The sequence below is a fragment of the Oxyura jamaicensis genome, chromosome 3 (assembly GCF_011077185.1).
Source record: "Oxyura jamaicensis isolate SHBP4307 breed ruddy duck chromosome 3, BPBGC_Ojam_1.0, whole genome shotgun sequence".
NCBI lineage: Eukaryota > Metazoa > Chordata > Aves > Anseriformes > Anatidae > Oxyura > Oxyura jamaicensis.
The window spans coordinates 24,493,790-24,515,306 of record NC_048895.1 but is presented as its reverse complement, the minus strand read 5'-3'; the positions used below and the strand labels follow the sequence as shown (position 1 = coordinate 24,515,306).

The window sequence follows — 21,517 nt, the reverse complement described above, 5'->3', positions numbered from 1 at the left end:
CTAAATAGATTTTTAAGTCTAGATGTTTATTTTTTTAAATTTCCTTTTTCTCCTTCAAATTTTTCTTTAGATTCTGCTATAATCTGCAATCTTCTGCAGTACATGAAAATCAAAATTATATTAATCCATGAAAATGCATGAGGAAAAAAAAGAAAAATTATACCTTGCTTAAGAGTACTTGTTTCTTTTGTAAGTGTGATGTTATGGGTGTAATGCATTACTCACATCAGTAGTGTACAGCAGGATAATGACCATCTAAAGTCCAAGACTGTAAATTATGGAATCTATACCACTGAGTCTTTACAAGACAGCCTGGCAACCCCCTCATGAAGTATGAATATCTTTAAGATATTACATATATTTGTATTGCCTGAGGTCTATTTCCATGCAATACAAATGCTCAAACATCAGCAGTACTGAACAGAACGACCTCTAATCAACAGAATTTGCTCTGCTCTGGGATGATACATAAATTAGATGCCAAAGTCTTACCAAGTGCTTTAAAGCTTTGCATTAATGGAAATAACAATGCAGTTCAGTATATTTCTGGATACCAAACCCAATTAGTATGCAATTTAATGTTCACCCCAAAACAGGTGCTTTTATTACCGACTCACATAAGATGTACTGACTCTAACGCTACTTTATGTAAATTATCTCCTCAACCTTCCAGATACAATCAAATATGATGCATAAATCAAGGCCTTTTCAAATCAAGCCTGTATTACTCACTCGGGTCCACGTGAAAAATCCCACGTGAAATTTTCTCTTCTCATTGAAGATGCACTGTAGCTATAAGGAAATTATTTGTAAATACCAGCTTTTACCCCATACAGATGAACTCCTCAATGTTCCTGTAATTAATAAACGTTAGCACTGACACTTTTTTCTACTTCTTGTCTCCCCTTGAAACAGCAACTTTTTGACAGCACTGACAACTGAGGCAGCTACTGCCCCACCCCTCTTACTGTGCTGTGCTGGTGAACTATTTTTGGCTGGGTCTGTTCTCCAAACCATGGCATTTCTGCACAGACACGCACCTCCATACGAAGGAAGGACGGACGGGCCATCACACCAAGGTCCAGGCAAATGGCAAATGCTGGATCTGAATCAGTGTGCAGGAGCTGTCACCCCCCCTCGACTGCTTGCAGAGGGAGCCTGGAGAGATTTGTTTCCCTGGGTTCATGCAGCCCCTGAAGTGTCAGCTGCATCACAACTCTTTAAACGGAAGACTGATATGAGAGCTCAACCACGGCAAAAACCAGGCCAAGAAATACTTTCTGAGTCTTTTGCTGCTCTCCGTGGATACGTCTTAATTAGCTGGTTATTGGCAGCGCAGCTGCTGAATTTACTTCGTTGTCACCATTTACGCTTGACAATGTTGCACAAAATTCTTCTGCTGACCTTGAATCCTTTAAACAAAGATGTATAAATTGACAAGGTGACGGATTCTTACCCTCCAAGTAGATCACTGATTTTTAAATAAAAGATGCACATTGAACAGTTTCTCTCCTTTCACAACGGGTTTGGTTTTTAACACGTGAGGGTTAATACGGTGTAATGGCTTAAATGTTAGATTAGTTGGTGCTCTCAGCAATATGAATGGGCAGAATACACAGGTGAAATTTTCCTCATCTTTCAATCTCTAAATGGATCTAAAAGAATACAGAAATACGTTCAAGAAACATCGACAGGACACAATTCCAGGAACAACTGAAGCTGCAGCAGGCTTTCAGAATACAGCTTAAAAGGAAAGCCGATATATACATACTAGAATGTATTTTAAGGAAGCTCTGCTGGAGAGATTGAAACTAATTCTTTAAACCTTTCATCTGGAGTTAAACAGTTTCACTGAGGCAATACCAAACTCAGGATAAGGGGCAAGTCAAGTACCAGTACCATACAATGCGTGGTACTTCAAACATGGCAGTTAACACTAAAATAACACACATGTAAAATGCAAACTTTAGTTGAGCACTAAGAAACCAAGAAAAGAAATGCACCCAAACGCTTCAGAAAAATAAGAAAAATATTTAATATGGGAATATATTAATTTGAAATTGGAAGCATTTAAAAGCAATGATTTTCCCTCTTTTGCTTTCTATAAAAACTCACAGAGATTATTGAAAACTGAATTTCAAACAATGCTTTGTAATTTCTAAAACATGCTGTTCTGGAAAGTGATTGAGGTTTCCAGTTACATTCCTACTGGTTGAACTCAATGTAATTATGATTTTTCATACGCATAAGCTTTTTGAGCTTTGGAACTCTGAAGTGGTTGATTTTGCAGGGGCTTTTTTCAAGTAGGCTTTTCAAAAAACATATTTTCCTTCATATCAAGAAACTATGCACTGTTTCAAGAAAAATACATTGTATTGCTAGCCTTCATAGAACAAAGTGGCTGAATAAAATCATACGAAGCATAGCTACCTGCAGAGGCGATTAGAAATGTGGCTTATCCTCTGAAGAGACTGGGAAGAAGAGAGCTTTCCCCTCCCTCTGCAATGGCACAGACAAAAAAAGCTCTTTGATTTACCTAGGAAGAATCTGAGTTACTGCTTCCTATGAAATCGGAACAGGAGCATTTGTCTGCAAGTCTGTGCCTTCATTAATTACGCACCAACCTGCACCAACCTGCATTCTTCGGTGGTGAATACAAAGAGGGAAAGCCTTAGAAGCGGCATTTCCCTTAGAAACAATTGCCTGTCAAACAAAGCATAAAAAGACAAAAGGCAGAAACACTGTTTCAGCTTGAATGCCTTAATGTCACTATTTGTCATGCAGCACTTCATCAGAAAACCCCGAAGTACAGTTAACTCCACTCCTCGTCACGCCGCACACTTTCGCTGCTGTTGCAGGATGAAAATGTGCCCGGCCTGACAATGAACCAGCAGAGCCAGCGCACATTGTTATGCAACTCGCCGTCTGCAAGGGTGCCTCGTAGCTCCTTCTTTATTCAGTGAGTGCCAAGTGCATGTTTAATCAATGTCACAGCTCGCCACAGTGTGCAACTGAAGCCGCTGTCATTCCTCTCTTCAGATTTGCCGGGCTAAGTTATGCAATGCTCCGAAGAATACCTTGGAATTATTTGCAGAGCCTCTGAATGCAGGTGTGTGACAGCATTTACACGGCCGCCACTGGAACTGGCTTCTTCTTCTTCTCAGCCCTTCTCAGCCTGGACTAAAATGACATAGTGTGACTGCACGTAGCGCACTGCGTTCGGAATTACAGCATGGCAACGTGAGAAGCCTCTTCAGACGGCTGCCACTGAGAGTAAATCAAAGGCTGGTGTTTTTTTTTGAAGTCTTAATAAATAACTAAATATAATTGAATAAAGCAGGAGCTGTTTCTTTTTCTTTCATTTTCTTTTTTTTTTTTTTTTTTTTTTTTTTTTTTAAGGCAAAACCAAACAGCATGCATGTCGTTGCTTTGCATCATCCAAGAAAAAAAATAATCCTCATTTTAATGAGAATTAGTCAACAGTGAGGATCATTACCAGGAAGGTTTTTCTGTTTTTGACTGCACTTGGCGTTAGTGGATTACTGAGGCAGAAGGCCAGTCATTTGGAAGATTTGGTAACGTTATTATCCTTGCCGTTAAACTTCTTCATCAGGGAACTGTTCATGCTCCTATCTGGTCTGTCTGAGTGAGGAGAGCAGCCCCTTCATGAAGATAAAAGCCTGGTTTGCCACTGAATCTACAAGTAAGAAGCATGTCTGATGACATTTTATTCCTGATGCAATGTAGGGTAAGAAACATCTCTTTTTTTGTTACCTTTCTGTGTATGAGATATGCTCTGAGCTGATGGCTTTAATTAGACTCACAGCAGAAATAGGTTTATCATCAATGATTAAAGATGTTTGCCAAGAGAGAAAAATGCTGTAGCACTATAAAACATGATTGCAAAGCTTCACTAAACGTGAGTTATCTGAACTAGTAGAAAGCCCAATCAAATTTCAGTTTAAGATCAGAATTTTCTGATCAATAAGGCTAAAATAGCAGAGCAGATTACATAGAGTACCAACATTCCAGCTGCCAAAAAGCATAATTTTACATGGAATATATTTCTAGAAGATATTGGTCTGTAAATTAAGAGTACAGGAACTGCTAAGTAATAGAGATGACCTGTCAACCTCACTTTTGCAACAAAAAAAGGTAATAAATCATACACGCATCTGTAAATATCTGTCTCAAGTCCTTAAACTGCCCAGTATTTTGCTGCTATGAAAGTACTACCGTCCTTTGGCGTACTGCACTAGTAAGCATGTATAATAGTAATAACCTTTATATTTGAAAAGACAGGCGTTTTCTGTTCAATATTTACTTGCATGGATATCCAAAAGCTGATCTATTAAACAAGTAAAAGCGTAAGACCTCACCTGCAATCGCCTACTTATGGCTCACTCGTCAAAAGAGACTGAGATACTGTGTTAGAGACATATTTTCTATGTTCAGAAGCAGCAGACATGAATATTTGCAACTGGTTTTGTACTGTGACAGTGAAATATTTAACAGCTGAAAATTCACATCATCTCTCCAGGCATTTCAGAGCATTTGACAATGCCCACATACCTGCTTTCATCTATCTGATGTTTCAGAAGAAACAAATTAGCTGGCTAAGGACAAATTTTAAATTTCTTTTATAATCAGGCATATTAATTAGCTTGAAGCATCAAGCTATTTTTCATTCCTACCCAATCTGCATTTACAGAATGATTACTTCTAACACCTACATGGCCATACATAAAGAAAACAAAAGCTGAATACAACTCAATAAACACAGAAATAATAAATATTTTGTAAAGAAGTACAGAACTGCATTTAAAAAGATGAAAGCTTGCACGTTCGTCAGACCAGATTTACCATTTGCTTTATTTCTTCTAGCTAGCTGCCAGAATACTGGTGAAGATATTTGCAGGAAAAATGGGGACCTCTGCCATCACAACACTGGAGGATGTAAAAAGGCGAGAGGAGAAGGAGGAAAAAGAAGAATCTATTCTAGCACTGCTTGGAATTATTGGAACTGTGCTCAATTTATTTGTTATTGTTTTTGTGTACATCTACACTACGCTTTGATGGCATTTTTGAACATCAATTGCATAGCACACAGTGCAAAGACCAGCGACAGTAAGGATGATTTCTAAATTTAAAGGAAAAAAAAACAAAAACAAAACAAACAAACAAAAAACAACAACAAACCAAAACAGTCTGAGAATATTATCAATAACATTCCAGAGCAAAGTGCCTGGCTAAGGGCACTGCAACAATGACTGCTAAATGTATCTGTGAGCCCAGCTAGGGTGCTAAATTACGTAAACGAAGACAGACAATATTCAATTTCTCACTGATAACAGATGAAAGCCTAATAGTAGAAACCGAGATGGCACTATTTTATTGCCAACAAACACGCAAGGCACAAGAAATATAAGCAGAAAAACAGCGAGAACAATCAGAACATAGAAAGAGATTAAATATATGAATACATATAAGCAAGCCCCGTGATGCTTTCTGTAGTTTTGTGCAATATGTCTCTTCATAGCTGAGACCAGAAAACAGACAAAAGGGTTTTATTTTTAAATCACCATAATTTAGGCTTAAAATCTACACTGATGTGTAATAAGTGTGGAAACAGGAACACTGTTATACCAAAAAATTGTAATACTCTAAGTAAAATTTTAACTACTAGCTATATTCTGCAGCATTTTTGTTAGTCTTGTGGAAAGCTGGAAAAGGTTAGATTTTTCTTGCCTTTATTGAATCTGTATTTGAAATCATGCTATATTGATGATTTGCTTTTCTAATTAAAAATCCTTTAAAGTGGTGTAAAAAAGTAAAGAAGAGTTTTAGTACTTCTTTTAAGAATATTAAAAATTACAGTGATACTCTAATACATATTCTCCAAAGGAAAAAACAAAACATAAATTACATTTTCCATATCGCCAGTTTTAGAATGTGTTTCATGTAAGTCAAATACAACTTTCATGTTTTTATCCTGTTGCTTATTTTCAAGTAAAATAAAACATATCGCAAAGGATTCCTGGTGTTGTATGGAAAACAGCCTCATAGCATTTCCCAGAAGAACAGATTCCCTCTGGACCAGGTCCTTTCCTTTTTGTACGGCTAATGGTTTAGGCCCAGAATTACAACTCTCATGCATACTTCATGGTGCATACCATTAGTCTACTGAAATTCATTAAACTATTTCTACGTTTCAAATTAAGGCCATGTATGGCTTTGAATTAAATCCAAAGCTGCAGACAGTCTGAGATCATAGAAATTTTTGTATACATGAATATATCCCACATATTTCTTGTAACAGAAAAGGGCTTAGGATTAAAAATACAACAGAGAAAACACACACACACACACACACACACACACACACACACAAAGGGGGCGGGGGGAGGCTAATAACTACTGTTCTTAGTATTACACGTGCCACAAGAAGAACGGAGGATCTGCATTTCTGAAAGTCAGCTCTGCAAAGCTAAATCCACCCCCCCCATAAAAATGCCAGCAAATAAATACAGCTATTGTACAGATAACAGCTTATTACTGTATAGAACCTCATAACTACTTAACCAACTGAGCCTTTGAAAACCATCTGTTAACAAGCACATGCATAGAATAAGGTCAGGGATCTTTAACAGAAAGAATCTGGCAGTGGTATTTCAGCCAGTTACAAAAACTATACTATAACACACTGATTTACAGACAAATGAGGTGCAAGATGGTATATTCTGGTTTTGCTACTCTGAGTCAATACTGGCTCAGCTAGAAGAAGTCACAAACAGAGCTGAGGCTGCACTGGAAGGGAACGTGCAGACAAGAAAACTTATTCACTGCCCGTAGTCTACAGAAAACCTCTGGTGTTGTGTATTAATTTTCAGTATATGAAGCACCAAAGTATTCTGTAAGACGTATTGAAAAGGAGTTACGTGGGTTATTCATGTTTATTTAGAACTACAGAATACAGTATTTTTTATGTGCTACTTATACAGCATATCTCTGGACATTATCACATTAATCTCATAATACATGGTTATTTGAGATGGGGTTTAAAATGAGAAGTTAGAAGAACCTGAAAACCGAACAGAAGTTTGGGTAGAAACTACTGTTTATTTTGGTCCTGAAGTTACTTCAAACATGTCAGTTCTGTGAAATAAACAACCACTTGCATTTCATGTCATTTCAGTGTGTCCTGGTTTTAGCTAGGAGAGAGTGTGTGCATAACACTTCTCCAAATTGTGACTTGTTTAGTACACCAGCACTGGAGTGAGATACTGCACCTTTTTTGCAAGCACCTCGACAGCACAACAGATAAAAAGCATTCCCAAAGTTAGAACCATCCATGGCAGAGGTCCAGCATCACTGCTTTACCAATGAATGAGTTCATTAACATTAATGAAAACTAGCAGAGTTTTTAATTTGGGTAATTATATACTGTCTACCTAAACTGTCATTATGCTTCTGATTTTGCGTATTATACAGGCTTTGTCTTTTTGAAGGAAGGTACGGGGTAATGTGATCACAAGGATTGCCCCTGCATGCGAGTTATATTTTGTTTCAAAACAGAAGTCTGATATCATCTCTTACATCTCTGTGCTCATGCAGACCTAAATCTAATTTTACTTCAACAAGCTCTGATTTACAGATCCACTGTTTATACCTTTAATTAAATATATGCATAAGAATCTGAAAAAAAAATATCTTAACAGCAATACCTCTTATTAGATACAGTCAGGGAAAAGCAGAATTTCCTGAAGATTCAATGCTTACACTGCAGTAGTACCTTCACACCTTCATCAGATTGTGAATAAAGATGTAGAGACAATGCACTCTAAAGATGAATGAACTCAATGTACCAACTTTAGAGACCCATTAGGGAACACAGGCATCCAAAAGTACTCAGCCTTGTCGGTCCAGCAGAAACAGACTACTTTGCAAAGAGCAAACCAACACTACATAATGCCTCAAGGACAAGTATGATTAATACAAAATAAATACTTCAGCAGAAAATCTACTGCAATTCAAGCTCTAGGTGAGGAGGATAGGCCTGAAAAGAATGACTTTACTAGACAAAGCCTCAACAAAGATATATCAAGAGGCAGAAAATGAATTCAGTATGTTCACCTTTAACAGATTTGTACATAGTGTGTACTACAGACATAAATGAGGTATTTGGCAGCAGAATGAAATAGCCCAACTGCTAATGAATCCACAAATCCAGGATGCTCCAGTACTTGATAAACAGTGAAAGGTGCATTAAAAGCAAATACTGGATTGTTACAAAGTGGAACAGGCTGTGAACACAATCTTTTTCGTAAAGCCTTCCCACAGAAATATATCATCTCTCCTCAGCAGTCAAACCTGTGGAAGACTGAGCTGGATCTAACACCACAACCACATCACATAGAGTCTTTCTCCACTGAAGAAGGAAAGGAGACTAAGAGGTGGGGATGTGAAGGAGGGGCTGCAAGAAAAGGTCAGCTAAAAAACATACCATCCCCTGCTTCCCGTGAGCCTGGGAATTCCAGCAAATAATTCAGGCAGAATTCTGTGACTTGCCATGAAGTTTGTCTTCCAAGGAAGAGGTGGTAACAAACCACTCTCCTGGGCTTTCAACAAAGTTAAATCATCTTGGGGCCTGCTAGATACTGGTTTAGGGACAGACTAGCGTGACCACATTTCTAAGCAAGAAGAATCTACCTAAGACTGACGTACTTTATTCTTTCCCTCTTGGTAAATAATAGCTCGTGTTAATTCACTAGGTCCAGCAATCAAGTAACTCACTTTTATCTGCAAAGTGTAGACTTCTGGATAACCACATACTCCAGTTACAATCTGGTGGTCATGTTTGCTAGGAACCTCTTGTAGAGTGCAAATTTTATTGTTGAACATTGTGTTCAAGGAGAGAAATGTTCATATTTGAAGCTCTTAAAAGATAATTATTTCAAATGAAAAGGTTTTGACATGATAGCTTTTGGTGTGAAATGTTCATAAATGCTCAGTAACGAATATATGCTAGATGTTCTGTGACACAGAAGTTAAGAATTACATCAATTTTACAAATGTAAACATGAATGAAGTCTTTAGGAGTAAACGCAAGTGTAATAAGAAAAATCTTGCCATGCTACAATGATAAACTTGTTTCCATTTATGAAATGGAAGTTATGAAAGACCCCAATAGCGCCATATGATATGACAGATAGGAAAAAATGTTCAAGAAACAGGGTAAGGATCACAGCAGATATTCTTCCTTGTGACTAGTGCTATGATCTGCCTTGTGTAATACGGAAAAGTCCTTCATAGACAGATAAACCTTCCTTCTGGACAAGAAAAAAAGCAATTATGGAAATTAATGCAAGTGGTCAGTTCACAATTTTCAAGGACTTCACAATCACCTTACTCTGATGCAGATGAAGCCGCAGAATGTGACAGAGCAATCTGGTTTGCAAAGATCTGCTTCAAGGTGAGGTTCCTAAGTGATTAAATGATACGCGAGCACTCTTCATCTGATGAATATTTCTTTTATCTAGAGCAATCTAGTAGTCCAATTGTTTCGGACAAATTGAGCAGGGATGGCAAAACATATTTAAAGCAGCAGAAACCCTAGAATAATTTCTAAGCGTATCAAAGGCTAATTTTATATTCTGATACTCTGCCTGTTCAAGAATTTTGCCAAAATGACTTTACAAGCAGGACGTAGCATACCTGTAGCTAGCTGAACAAGTGTAAACAAACTAGAAAATTCTCATCAATACCAAGACACTTACAATCTTGTATCAGCACGGTGCTTTCAGCCTACCGTGTAATAAAGGGACACAGCAAACCCAGACTCTTCATTGCATGTATTTCTTTATACAAAAGAGTTCCCCATGCAATTTTATGCATATGGAGGGATATATGTGAAGATCACTGTTATTTCAATGATCTCCAGCAAAACACAAAATCTAGCAAAAGAATACCTCCAAGCAAAAGGGTAACCTTTAACTGGTCCCACAAGCATCCATTCAAGTCTCAGAAAGTTACACAGTTGCTGAAAATTGCTATTTTCTGTCAGCAGTTTCCTCAGCACAGCCTGTTCCTGATGGGGTGCCAGAACCCGGGAACACTCTATTAGCATTCTGCGTGCAGTGTCCTAATTTCTCAGTCCAGCAAGTTACAAGAAAAATACAGTTACCTGCTTTTTCCACATGAAAGTACAGTTGATAGCAGAAGGAACACTGGTCTGAAAACTGAAAGGCCATGTTCTTGAGCTTTACTAAAACTATTTCCTTTTCTATTCCTACTTGGTAAGCATTCAGCCCTATCTCCATTAGAGAACGGCTAAGAATTCAAGCTAGAGAAGATCTTTTGGTTTAATTTAAACCTAATGCAAAAGATAAAAATCTGTTCTAATACATCAGACTAGTCTTCAAGGTTTAATTGAAAACAAGTCATAGCTTCCACATTTCCAATGTTTCAGCTACTATTACTTAAGGTAATTTTTCAGTCTCAGGGGCATTGCACCAGAGCTTAACACTGCTCCAGAGCTTCTCAAATTCCATGGCTCTTGCAACAGCCAGGCCCTCTCAGTCAGCTTTGTCTCCTGACACCCTGCTAATGACACCTAGAACCCCAGCATCACCTGCAACTCACACTCCATGTGAGAATTGTCTGCTTTTGAACTAACCAGCAATTACTGCATTGGAATTACGCCTGGCTATCACTGACACAAACTGTTTTCAGGGACTACTTTCAAAGTAAATGCATCTGCCTCAAATATTCAAGATGAGAAGGGATTCTTTCCCAAAGTCATGCCTACTTCCACATCTCCCTCTCCTACTCGTACCCCATTATGCTTTCAAAGACAAGCTTGACTGATATAAGCCTGCAAAACTTTTATTTTACTTATTATTTTTTTTAAAAAAAAAAATCAAGAACATTGATAATTATAGTTTTAGGCAGAGAATGTGGATCAAATACAGCAGGAAGCTTTCAAGACTACATTGCTTGGATCAATGCATTAAGCCTCAACAAACCTTGAGATTTTACAGTTCTAAATTCTAATAGAAATAATCTCAGCCTTTGCAAATTTGGAACTAGAGTAGTAGGTAATGGCTTTTCTATAAAAAGAAAGGCTTTTGCTTTACTCTAATGTTATCTTAGCTGCTGCTTTAAGAGCTACACATCCATTTATGAAAATGCAGGAAGCATCTATGTTATTCCCTCTGTACTAATTGTTAATTCACAGCCATAACATTGGAATATCCCCTGACAACCACCATAGCAGTGGTCCAGTAAAAAAACAAACGCTGAAAACAAATATTTCTCACTGGGCCTGTTCCTTTTCTTTGTACTTTGGGAAAACAAACAGTCCCTGAAAGCTGAACTAGTCCCAACTTCTCTCTACTCACCACATATCTCATCTCTTCTATCAGTATCTGACTGTTCTTCCCCAGTTAAAGGAGACTTATACAGCTACGTTCTTCTGTTGAAAACAGCAAAAAGCAATTTCAACAGCTGTGATTCATCTACAACTCTGAGCCAACAGCTTCATCCCTTAGATAACAGAGTATTTCTGCTAGGTCTGCTATGACTTTTCATTTCTACCTCAACAACAGACGATTTTATGCATGTCTGTTAAAAATATTACTTTTCTTTATTGTTTCACTTCATCATTTATTTTACTGTTTTACTTTAGATTTTCATTTGCAACAATGAGCCTGGTGTATAAGCTATATAGTTCATCCTCCTCACTGTAGTAGCAAAATAGAAGCAACAAAATCATTACAAAATCAGGGAGATTTGTCAAACCACAGACTGGCAAGTAAAATATCTTCGTGTTTTTATTTTTACTGTAAGGCCCCAGCAGACTTTTTGAATTACTTCTATTCCATCATACAAGATTATGTAATGCCCTAGTTACCACAGATGGAAAGAGCCACGTGCTTCTTTTAGTTCCATGTAGTTTTGCGGCCACTTAAGACACAGATTTCTCTTTACCTCTGGAGACAAAACATACCATGTAATTCACCAAGAAGTTATGGCATTGTTTCAAGAAATTCACATCACGACACAATACAACCGCAATCCAAAAGAACTGCAATAATGTGATGATTCTACGACAATATGTCTGTCAGTTGCTTCAACAACAGGGGAGGCAAAATAAGGTCCAAAACCAAATTATTCAGATTTGGAGCAACAGCCTCTACTATTTATGGATTAAATCCATCTTTACAAAGCACCTGAACAAAAATCCCAATTTCAACCATTTAAGAATTGAATTTCTAATTTAAAGATAACTAAACCAACAAAGTGTAAGCAGTTAGTACAAATGAATATGTCAATGAACGCTTGTGAAAGGTGTTTTCTTATCTAAGGTTGAAGTGAATGTTCCATTAGTACAGTTCTAAAATGGCAAACATATTGAAACTAGCCAGAGCTATCTGTTGTTCATATAAACTGCACTGTTTTCTTATTACACTTATTTGACAGACATAAGCTATCTTTGATCTAGAAGGAGAGAATGTCATGTTACCTGAATCGTTGCGGAGGTACGATGACATTGCTGGAATGAGGCAAGACTGACTGAGTAGCTCCAGAAGAACGGATGGGAGAGCGCTGCTGTTCTGTCCTCTACCTTCATGGCTACTTTGGGTTTCTCCATTCGATGTACTCCCTGCAGGATTTATGTAACTGGCAAGAACCTGAAATACAAAAAAATATTTAATCAAAACAGATTTATTTTAGGCAAAAGAACTCTGTCTTTCCTTCCTTAAGAAAAATTCCAGTAATACCTCACAACCTATTTTGCTAACTCATTACTGGTGTTTATTTCAGTAGTCCCAGAGATGTCTGAGAAGGAATTTTATTCAGTTATTAGATTATGATTACAATTTTGGGGAATGATTAATTTAAATAGCTATTTTAATTCTGAATGACTTCAAGAGATCAACTAACATGAATTTTGAATAAACTGCTGGCGTTACTCAAAACAGAAGGTTGCCAGGTCACTACTGAGATATGCAGGTGTCTCCATTCGCTCTAGAACAGCCAACAGAAAAAAAATAAATGTAAATGTTTTAAAAACTATTTGTAACTTACTTTTGGACAGGATTTCAGATGAGACAACAGCTTATAGTGAGCGTAACGCTGACTCTGAAGAACTGTTTGTGTGTATGCTCGTGCTTCAGTAAACAAGGAGCAGCCCTCCCCTCAGGAAAGGCGGGAAGCCACCTCACGCACCTCCCAGTGGCAGCTCCGGCCACAGGCCCCAGCTGTGTGTCACAGCGTACACAACCCAACGTGCTTCCAGCTGTCTGATTTGTGCAGTTGTTCCCTCAAATTAAGTAACTTGACTTGGAATCTCAGGGACTAAATTCACCGTTTTAGTCTTTTCTTTCTTTCCTTCTCCTTTGCTCTAACCCCATTAGCCATCATCTTTTGCTGCAGCTTCTTATTTTACCAGCACTTCATACAAATTTTTCCTAAAGAACCTTTCCAGAGAAGTGATCAGGGAAAGTCTACTGTAAAACTGACAGTCATCTTCAGCAAAATGCTGAAGGGTTTTCTACTTTTTCCTCCAATTGCTGACTGCTCAAAGAGAATGCCTCCTTTCCTCATGACTTTTGACAGTTATAGCTAAACCTCTGCATGGCATAATGCAGAATACTGCCTGGAAGCTTTGCCGAGAGTAATTCAGGTGCTTTCTCCTTTTTTTTTTTTGTGCTTAGGAGAACTGTTTCACATTTTATTCATTTTGCTTTTTTAAGGGGACATGATGCATGTGCCTTACAATCTACAGTGACTGAAATAACTGATTACATCAAAATGATATCTTCATCAGTCAGGGTATGGATGTTTTCAGAATTTCATCCCCTTTGTGCTCTACCCCAGTGATGAGGTTAGCTAATGCATTTGGGCTGACAGTTCTGTGAATGAAATTTTTGATGACTAGAAAGAATCTCATTTTCCCTGCGCTGATCTAAGGTAACAGATTGGTTATTTCACAACTGGACTTAAAGGCCTAACTGAACAGGATGTTTTTGTCCTTAATATAATGCATTTGAAAAGCATAAGAGTTTTATTAAGGTCCAGTTGTTCACTGTTGATTTAATATTGCCGTTTAAGTGACACGATCAGGATTTGATAGTATGTCCGAGTGAGATTTTGTTATGTTGGCATATAAGACTTTCACGGACACTTCAGTAACCACTTTGGACACTTTATTAAAACAGCAACACTAAGTGAGAAATTAATAGGTAAGATTATTTTGGCACACAAAATGGCTATTCCCACATCCTCCTTCCCTAACAGAGGACCTTTACTTTTGACTGAATGCTGCTATGTCTACAGAGATGTACAACAGCTCCAGGGAGCTACTGGAATGCTTCTTTGTTCATAGTCTATTCAGAACTGTCACCTAGGTTTGCCCACTTGGGTCCTTTTTATGCAGCAGCCTGGTGAAGTTTGAAAACTGCCTCTCTCAAATACAATCTCTACAATTTTTCATTTAGACAGGAAGTAGTAAACTGCTTTTTTTCTTCCCAAAATACCGTAATTACTGTACTACATCTCTGAAAAAAATACAACCTCGATTTTTGTTATCCAGGCTCTAATGTTTCAACTACTTATCATTAATCAAAATTTAATTATTACGCACCTGTAGAAGGCAGGTCACATGCTCTTCTTCTAGCCTTTGCTTAGTCAAAGCTTGCTCAACATCCCATCCTGAAGCTGTGGAGCCTGTTCCAAAGCCTGTACCCTTAGCCCAGTACAACTGCTGTTCTTCTGTTGATGCACTGTTGTGTGTACTTGACACCTGTGGCTAAGTTAGAGAAAAAAAATCACAAGAATTTTACAGTTTTCACAATTTCATTCTTTAAAAGGCCTTTGTTCTGCAAAATGATATAATTCCAATTTATTAACTTAATACAGATATCGGGATCATGGGGAACTCAAAGCTTTAGATAGAAAAGCCCCTGCCACAAAAATCCAGTACAGGTCAGTGATAAATTGTTGCAAGCAGTTCTTTAATTTGACTACTAGTGCAAGGCCATTTTTATTCTCTTTTAAAATATTGTTACTGTTTAAATTATGAAAGATATCAAAATGCTACTTAATCATTATTATGCTAAACAATATAGCTCTCTAATTATTACTGTTAAACAGCTAGTCAAATTTAATAACATAATTAGAAGAAGGGATGGAAGTAGAAATGTCACTGAAAGTACACAACTGAAACACTAGGATGCTCAAGCGTGTCCTGGTTTTGAATAAATGTACCAAAATGGCAAGAAGTACAAGTTACACATATAGCTCTGATAAATAAATTCTGTGTCACCGAAGCATGTATTCCTATTTCCTGCCCAACTAATAGGGGGGTAAGTACTTTGTTCTTAAATATTCTGAGAAATAGCTTATAATTTTCTTACTGTGCTTGTACAGTTTATTCCAATGGTCTGCATCACTGCATTTTACTAACGTAACTTCCATACTGAATTTCTTAGCTCTTACGAAACTATTTAAGTACTTGATCAGAATTTTGAAAATTTACCAGATCTTTGATGAGAATGATGCATTAAAAACTCCAATGAGCATTTTTTAACTAGTGCTTTTGTAATTATTTAGTTAGAATACTAAACAAGTGAATGCATTTTCCAGAGTCGTGAGTGTTTGCTACTTTAATTACAGCTACTCAGTGACAATTAGCCCTATTGGAAACTAGATTATGTGAGTAGGTGCCCAACTTTAATTTGTATTATTTAATTTACAGATCTGAAAAGTTTCAATTTCTGTCCAGATCTTCTTCAGGGATTTTGTTAGAGATTATATTTGAAGGAAAACGTTATCATCTGTGAAGTACCCTACCGATAGTACTCCAGAATCACCATCTAACTTTAGCACTGTGAATGTAATGCATCTTGGTGACAAAACAGCTGTGTGGGTATTTTCCTGTAGACATCACCACTCATGAACACACTGTGCCTTTAACACTTAAGAAGATGTCATGAACACTGACTTAAAGCACTTAAGGGAAAGCCTTGCCTCAGAGATACTAGCTTTGGTGCAGGCCTGATGGATATCTAGTTTCTGATAGCTATGAATTATGTGAAGCAACCATTTTCAGGGGTCGTGGTAGTACTGAAGCAGAGATAAGAATTAATGTTTGCCCTTTCTCTCCAAAAGCCCAATTATCTTAAGGCATTAGCACGCCAGCAGCCTGACACCCAATTAGGACCAGAATATCTCAGTTCCCCTTCAAAACTGACTAGCCACTGAAGTGAATTATACTCATATAGTTTCATTTCTTCTTAGCTCAACTCTGCATCAGTATTAGAAGCTACTAAAATATGGACAACCCTGTATTTTGCAGCTGCTTACCAATACGTATTTATCCACCAGAGTATTTTAATGCAAGCCTCTGACACAAAATTGTAAGAGAGGGCAAGTCATTAATTGTTTTTCAAACATGTTTTGAGACAATCAGTCTGTTGTTCAGGAATAGCAACTCATAATCCTAAAACATTTTGGTATACATGTTCTGAACAGAGGGTAGTATAAAACAGTAAGTAAACTGAAAACAATTTTTGAGATTCACATGGGATCTTGAACACTGGAAAATTTTTGTCTTTAAAAAGGGGATGAAAAGAATCACTGCATTAATTCGTTAATTTTCACAACTCATTTATGTTTGTGAAGCATTTAAGAGGAAATAATTTGCAGTCAGTAGAGTTTAGATGATGAATGCTAAATAAGGTAATGAGGTCATGCTATCTAATGAGAATTTAAAAAAGGATGAACAACCATCCATTGAGTATTATGCCTCTCGTGCACTGAAAAAGAAGGTCCTGAGAAAGAAACTGATTAAACCTTAATGCCTCCTGACAAGTCTTTGTTGCTTAAATTTCATGATTACTATGTTTATTTGCAACACGCAAGAACGATTACTTAATCAAGTACTTTCTAATTATTTTTGTTCTTCATTCAAATGCCAGCTACATAGAAATTAGATTTTAATGAAAGCACTGAGATTATGGCAAAAACTCTTCCTGCTTCTCAATGGCAATTATTCTGTTATTAAACTTACCTCTGCCTGGTTGGGACTAGCGTTGGGAACTCTTGGTGCATGATGGCTTAGAGCAGACAGACAAGCAAGGATGAGATGTATAGCTCCAATTTCCAGTGCCATCCGCCTAAGCAGTACTCCATCGTCAGTAGTCAATGGCGTAGTGCTGAACAAACTGCGCAACACATGGAAGGGCAGGGTTGGAAGCACATTTGCTGAAGGAGACTGCAGGATATGACCTGGATTGAAGAAAAAAATAATCAAAACCACATTTTCTTTCAATAGTTCAATATAGTCTTTTAATCTAAGGACAGGTTTATGGAAGAAAACATGGAAATATACTAAGGACATAAGCACTCAGCTATAGTAAGTTTCTCTTACAAAGAGCTTTTCAGGAAGATACAAGTATAGAAGAAAGAATGTTTCTTTATTTCCTTTATGGACTTGATAAAAAACAACAGTTACAAAGTTTGATTCACCATTTCCAGGTAGAAAACGTAATTTGTTAATAAACACAAGTATTCTTTTGTATTTAACAACACTGCAGGTTGTATTTCTGAATGAAGAGAATGAAGGTGGCTCAGACTATTTTTTTTCCTTTGATTTGAAACTACAGCAAGCTAAGGAACGCATATGGTCAATGAACCAGCTGGTTCAGCTGACAAGGAGCTGTAGTTTCTCATGATGTAGGAATTTATTTTTTTATATTCACATGACCAAACTGTGAATGAAACCACTGGCACAATCCAAGTGTGATATGACTCAAGTCAAATGCATTGTGAAACACTGACATAATTTTAATTAGATAAGATGCATGTTTGGATTTTGTAGTAGAACTATTTAAAAAGTGTAACCCTTGGGTATTATGAGCAAAACTACTTCTTTTAAAAGCCAAGTTAAGAATAATGGGGTGACCTAGTAGTGCAAAACACGCACCTCTTTAGGAAGGTGCCTTAATGTTTTCTGTGTTTAATAATGCATTTCACATTCCCTCTACAGTATGTATGTAAATGGAGATATCTAAACACTGAAAGTACTTCCAAATAGCCAACTCTTTTCAGACGTTTGCTTCTTATTTTAAATATATTTATATTATTTTCTCCCTCCGTCTTAACACAACAGTTAATTTGTGTCCATTTGATACTCTTTGTAAAGAAAATAAGAAGAAAGCAAAATGTCCTTTGACTTGGATCTTCATAAATAAAACTGATTAACTCTGGAAAAAACACTGATCTTATAGTCTTCCACAACTGAAGGTGTAGCCAAATGACAAAAAAAAAAACAACTAAACATCTGCCCGGTGATTTATCTTCACAGATGACAGAATCAATATTTAACCTATAAACTGTGTATTTTTAAGTGCAAAATTTGTATTTGTATTAATTTGTATTCTTTGCATTTTATGAGAAAGAAAAGATTCTAGGTGTATGAAAAGATGCATTTCTAACAGAGAAGGAAGACAGTAATACTTAATACAATGTGGACAACTGTTTACAATTGATTCCACATTTGATAAAGAGCTGAATTATCACTTTTGGCTTAGATAATGGAGAAAATGACTATTTAGTCCAGCAAAACCAAAGTCTAAGAGAGAATACAATTCCTGTCAACAAATACATCAAAGAAGGAATAGCTATTTACAATGAAGAACAATGCTGGCATAATGATAACTGGGCACAAACTGCATATGAGTAATTTTAGCCTGAAAATTAAAGACAGGCCACACCAATCACAAAAATGATGTTCTGGAAATGTATTCCAATGGCAATAGTGGATGCACACAAGAAAGAAAAGCAACCAAAAAATTAAGGGTTTGCATTAGCCTCTTTATATGTTTATAAAATATGTATAAATATTTGTTTGCAAAAGCAAATCACTCACGGACATCATAATCTGAGTGAACGTACACAGTCCGTTAGCTAATTACTATTCAAATTAGGTGGGAGTAGGCAACAAGACAGTGTGTTTGTTATACAGCTTATTCCTGTCTACTGTCCTGTACCAAAATACAGGAGAAATGAACAGAACAGAACAGAACGGACAGTAAACAAGACTCTTTTGCTGAGTAGAGATTAACTTCAGTTGGTTGCTGTATGGAAAAACAGCATTATTTTTAAAGTCATAATGAAAAGAGAAGTCTGAAAGCACTAAAGCATCTTTTGCAAACACTTTTGTTTTTCAAAACACTAAGAAATAGAAATCTTAGAACTATATGCATTATTCGAGGTTGCAAAGACCGACTACAAAAATAACCTTGCTTCTGCTCATCTGTTCATTCATCCAAGAATACTCCCTTTATCCCTCTGAATTCACACCATTACAGTAGAGTTCCTGCTCAGCTAGTAATCTAGATCTTCCTCTCCTTTTCTAAAGCAGTTCCTAACAGTTTATTCTCCAATCCATGTTACTCTGGACTGGAGCTCCAGTCCGTGCTACTATGCTCCAACCGTGTTACTCTGCATTTGGTTGCAGAAACACACATTTGCTCAATTAATTGAGCACATCCTACTACTCAGACTGTTCTGTCAAAGTGCACTGGCATCTTGACAGTATCACCTGTAAGTCTGATCAGCAGTTATTTTACAGTTACTCTGACATCTAGATTGTGAACATATGAATATTAATGATTGCAACAAAACTTCACCAGAAATAATTTCATATTTACATAAGAGTGACTATCAAATATGCTAGCAAGACAGTTCTTTAAAAATTGCACAAATCTGCTGAAAGAACGACAGTGTAAAGAATTTTAAGTAAAATGATCTAGCTGTGGTCTACAAAAAAACATAGTAATTGCAGCACATACTTCCTTCACCATCATCTGTAACTCCCAACACCAATCTCAACAGACACTGAGCATGTTTCCGTTCTTTTAGCAGCACCTCAGCATAGCCCGGGAGACGAAGGAATAAACCAAAGGCAGCCAAAGAATGAGCGGGTATGGGAGACATAGTCTGAACTGTTGACTTGATCGGTGGAGGTTCTGCAGCAATTGTTTCTGGTGCTTCATACACCAGTTCCCCTGATTGTTCAATGGTAACCCATTCAAACTGATCACTGTCCTTCTGCTTTTCCTGTGTGGTTGATGTAACTACTGGAGTGCTCACCTTAAACAAAAAGAACAACAACAACAAAAATTTGGTAGCCATTCAGTTAATCACCTATGCAAAAAAAATATTAAAATTAGGATCTTCAAATCTTAATAAAGGACACCATTAAAAATCACATTAAATACACTACAGTTTACAGAGAGAGGGACCAGGCTAAATGGTTAATAAGGACATACTTGTTGCATTTTCAAAACAATTCTAGTAAGTCCCATCTACATAAACAAACAACTATATTTTGTTGAACTAAAATCCTCAGTTGAAACACGTTGTTTAAAACCTACATGCATAGGAGACAAATTACACCAAAGAAACGATACAGAAGATTATTTTATATATCAGTCTGTTAAATAAGAAATGGACCATTTATTTTGGACATTTAAACATGTAAATAAGAAATGGTAATTTTTTTAATTACATACTCTAAAAGAAGAAGAACTAATCGTTACTGCTTTGCAAACTAAGGAGAAATTTGGATATCCTAGCAGCCTTGTAGGAACTCACACGTTCCTTTCAGGCTTTTGATTAATTTGGTGGGTTTTATTACTATTATGCTCTAATGCACTAGTCTGTAGTTCTGTTTTATGAACTATCACTGCACGGGTGATTGAGCAGCCAGGCATTATGATGGGTATCCGGGTTTACAGGGGATAACATTTGTACAGCTCCCCAGCAAAGAGTCATGTACTCCAGCTACCAAAACATAACCACATAAAAACAACGCATACACTCAGGTCCCTCTCATGATTAAATATCACAGCAGCTTCAGGCTTTTATGATACTCAGATCAACTGATGCAATCGTATTTAAAATGTTGGTACTTATCACCAAAATGATCTAAATTGGAAAAAAATGATCTGAAAAGCCCTTGCAGAATTTATTCAGAATGCTGAATTCCTAATTAGAAGTCAAAATGATGTCTGTCTGTATTGATTCCAATTATCTACACATTAAGAGAATAATTCGGAAAATCTTAAAATATAGCATTTGCAGAATGGCAAGTATCAGTGATTTAGAGATGAGTAAAATTATGGAATAAAGAGTCTGGAGAACTCATTAGTTTTAACTCTGAATCTTCTATTTAGCATTACCATACTTAATTTGTTTTTATAGATGACAGAATTCTTATTCAATATGTGAATCCAAACATTCAAGTTATTATCATTATTGTTTTTTAAAAGAAAATAATTTTCTACGACAACAGAGAAAGAAAGAAAAGGTTCAAATTTCTTATGGACATAACCTGATTTTTATCTGTTGCAGACTTCCAGGAATCAGTGTTTTTCAATACAGACTACATGCTATTTCACTGCATTTCAAAATACAGTAGTTGCTTATGTGAACACATTTCCTCAAC

General features: G+C 36.8%; 1 protein-coding gene and 1 long non-coding RNA gene across 7 annotated transcripts in view; one reads left to right on the top strand and one right to left on the bottom strand.

The window, feature by feature from the left end:
* BIRC6 (baculoviral IAP repeat containing 6) overlaps positions 1 to 21,517 on the bottom strand; it is a 175,732-nt gene that overhangs the window by 38,415 nt on the left and 115,800 nt on the right. For all 6 annotated transcript variants that reach the window (XM_035322410.1, XM_035322411.1, XM_035322408.1 and 3 more), the window contains 4 exons: positions 19,860 to 20,160; positions 17,075 to 17,292; positions 14,648 to 14,812; positions 12,524 to 12,692 (listed from right to left, as the gene is read on the bottom strand). In XM_035322410.1, coding sequence (XP_035178301.1) covers positions 12,524 to 12,692; positions 14,648 to 14,812; positions 17,075 to 17,292; positions 19,860 to 20,160 — 853 coding nt within the window. The remainder of the gene's footprint in view (positions 1 to 12,523; positions 12,693 to 14,647; positions 14,813 to 17,074; positions 17,293 to 19,859; positions 20,161 to 21,517) is intronic.
* On the top strand, positions 2,560 to 5,152 carry LOC118164714. The gene is made up of 2 exons (XR_004749628.1): positions 2,560 to 3,748; positions 4,885 to 5,152. It is a non-coding gene; the product is annotated as an uncharacterized LOC118164714 (long non-coding RNA).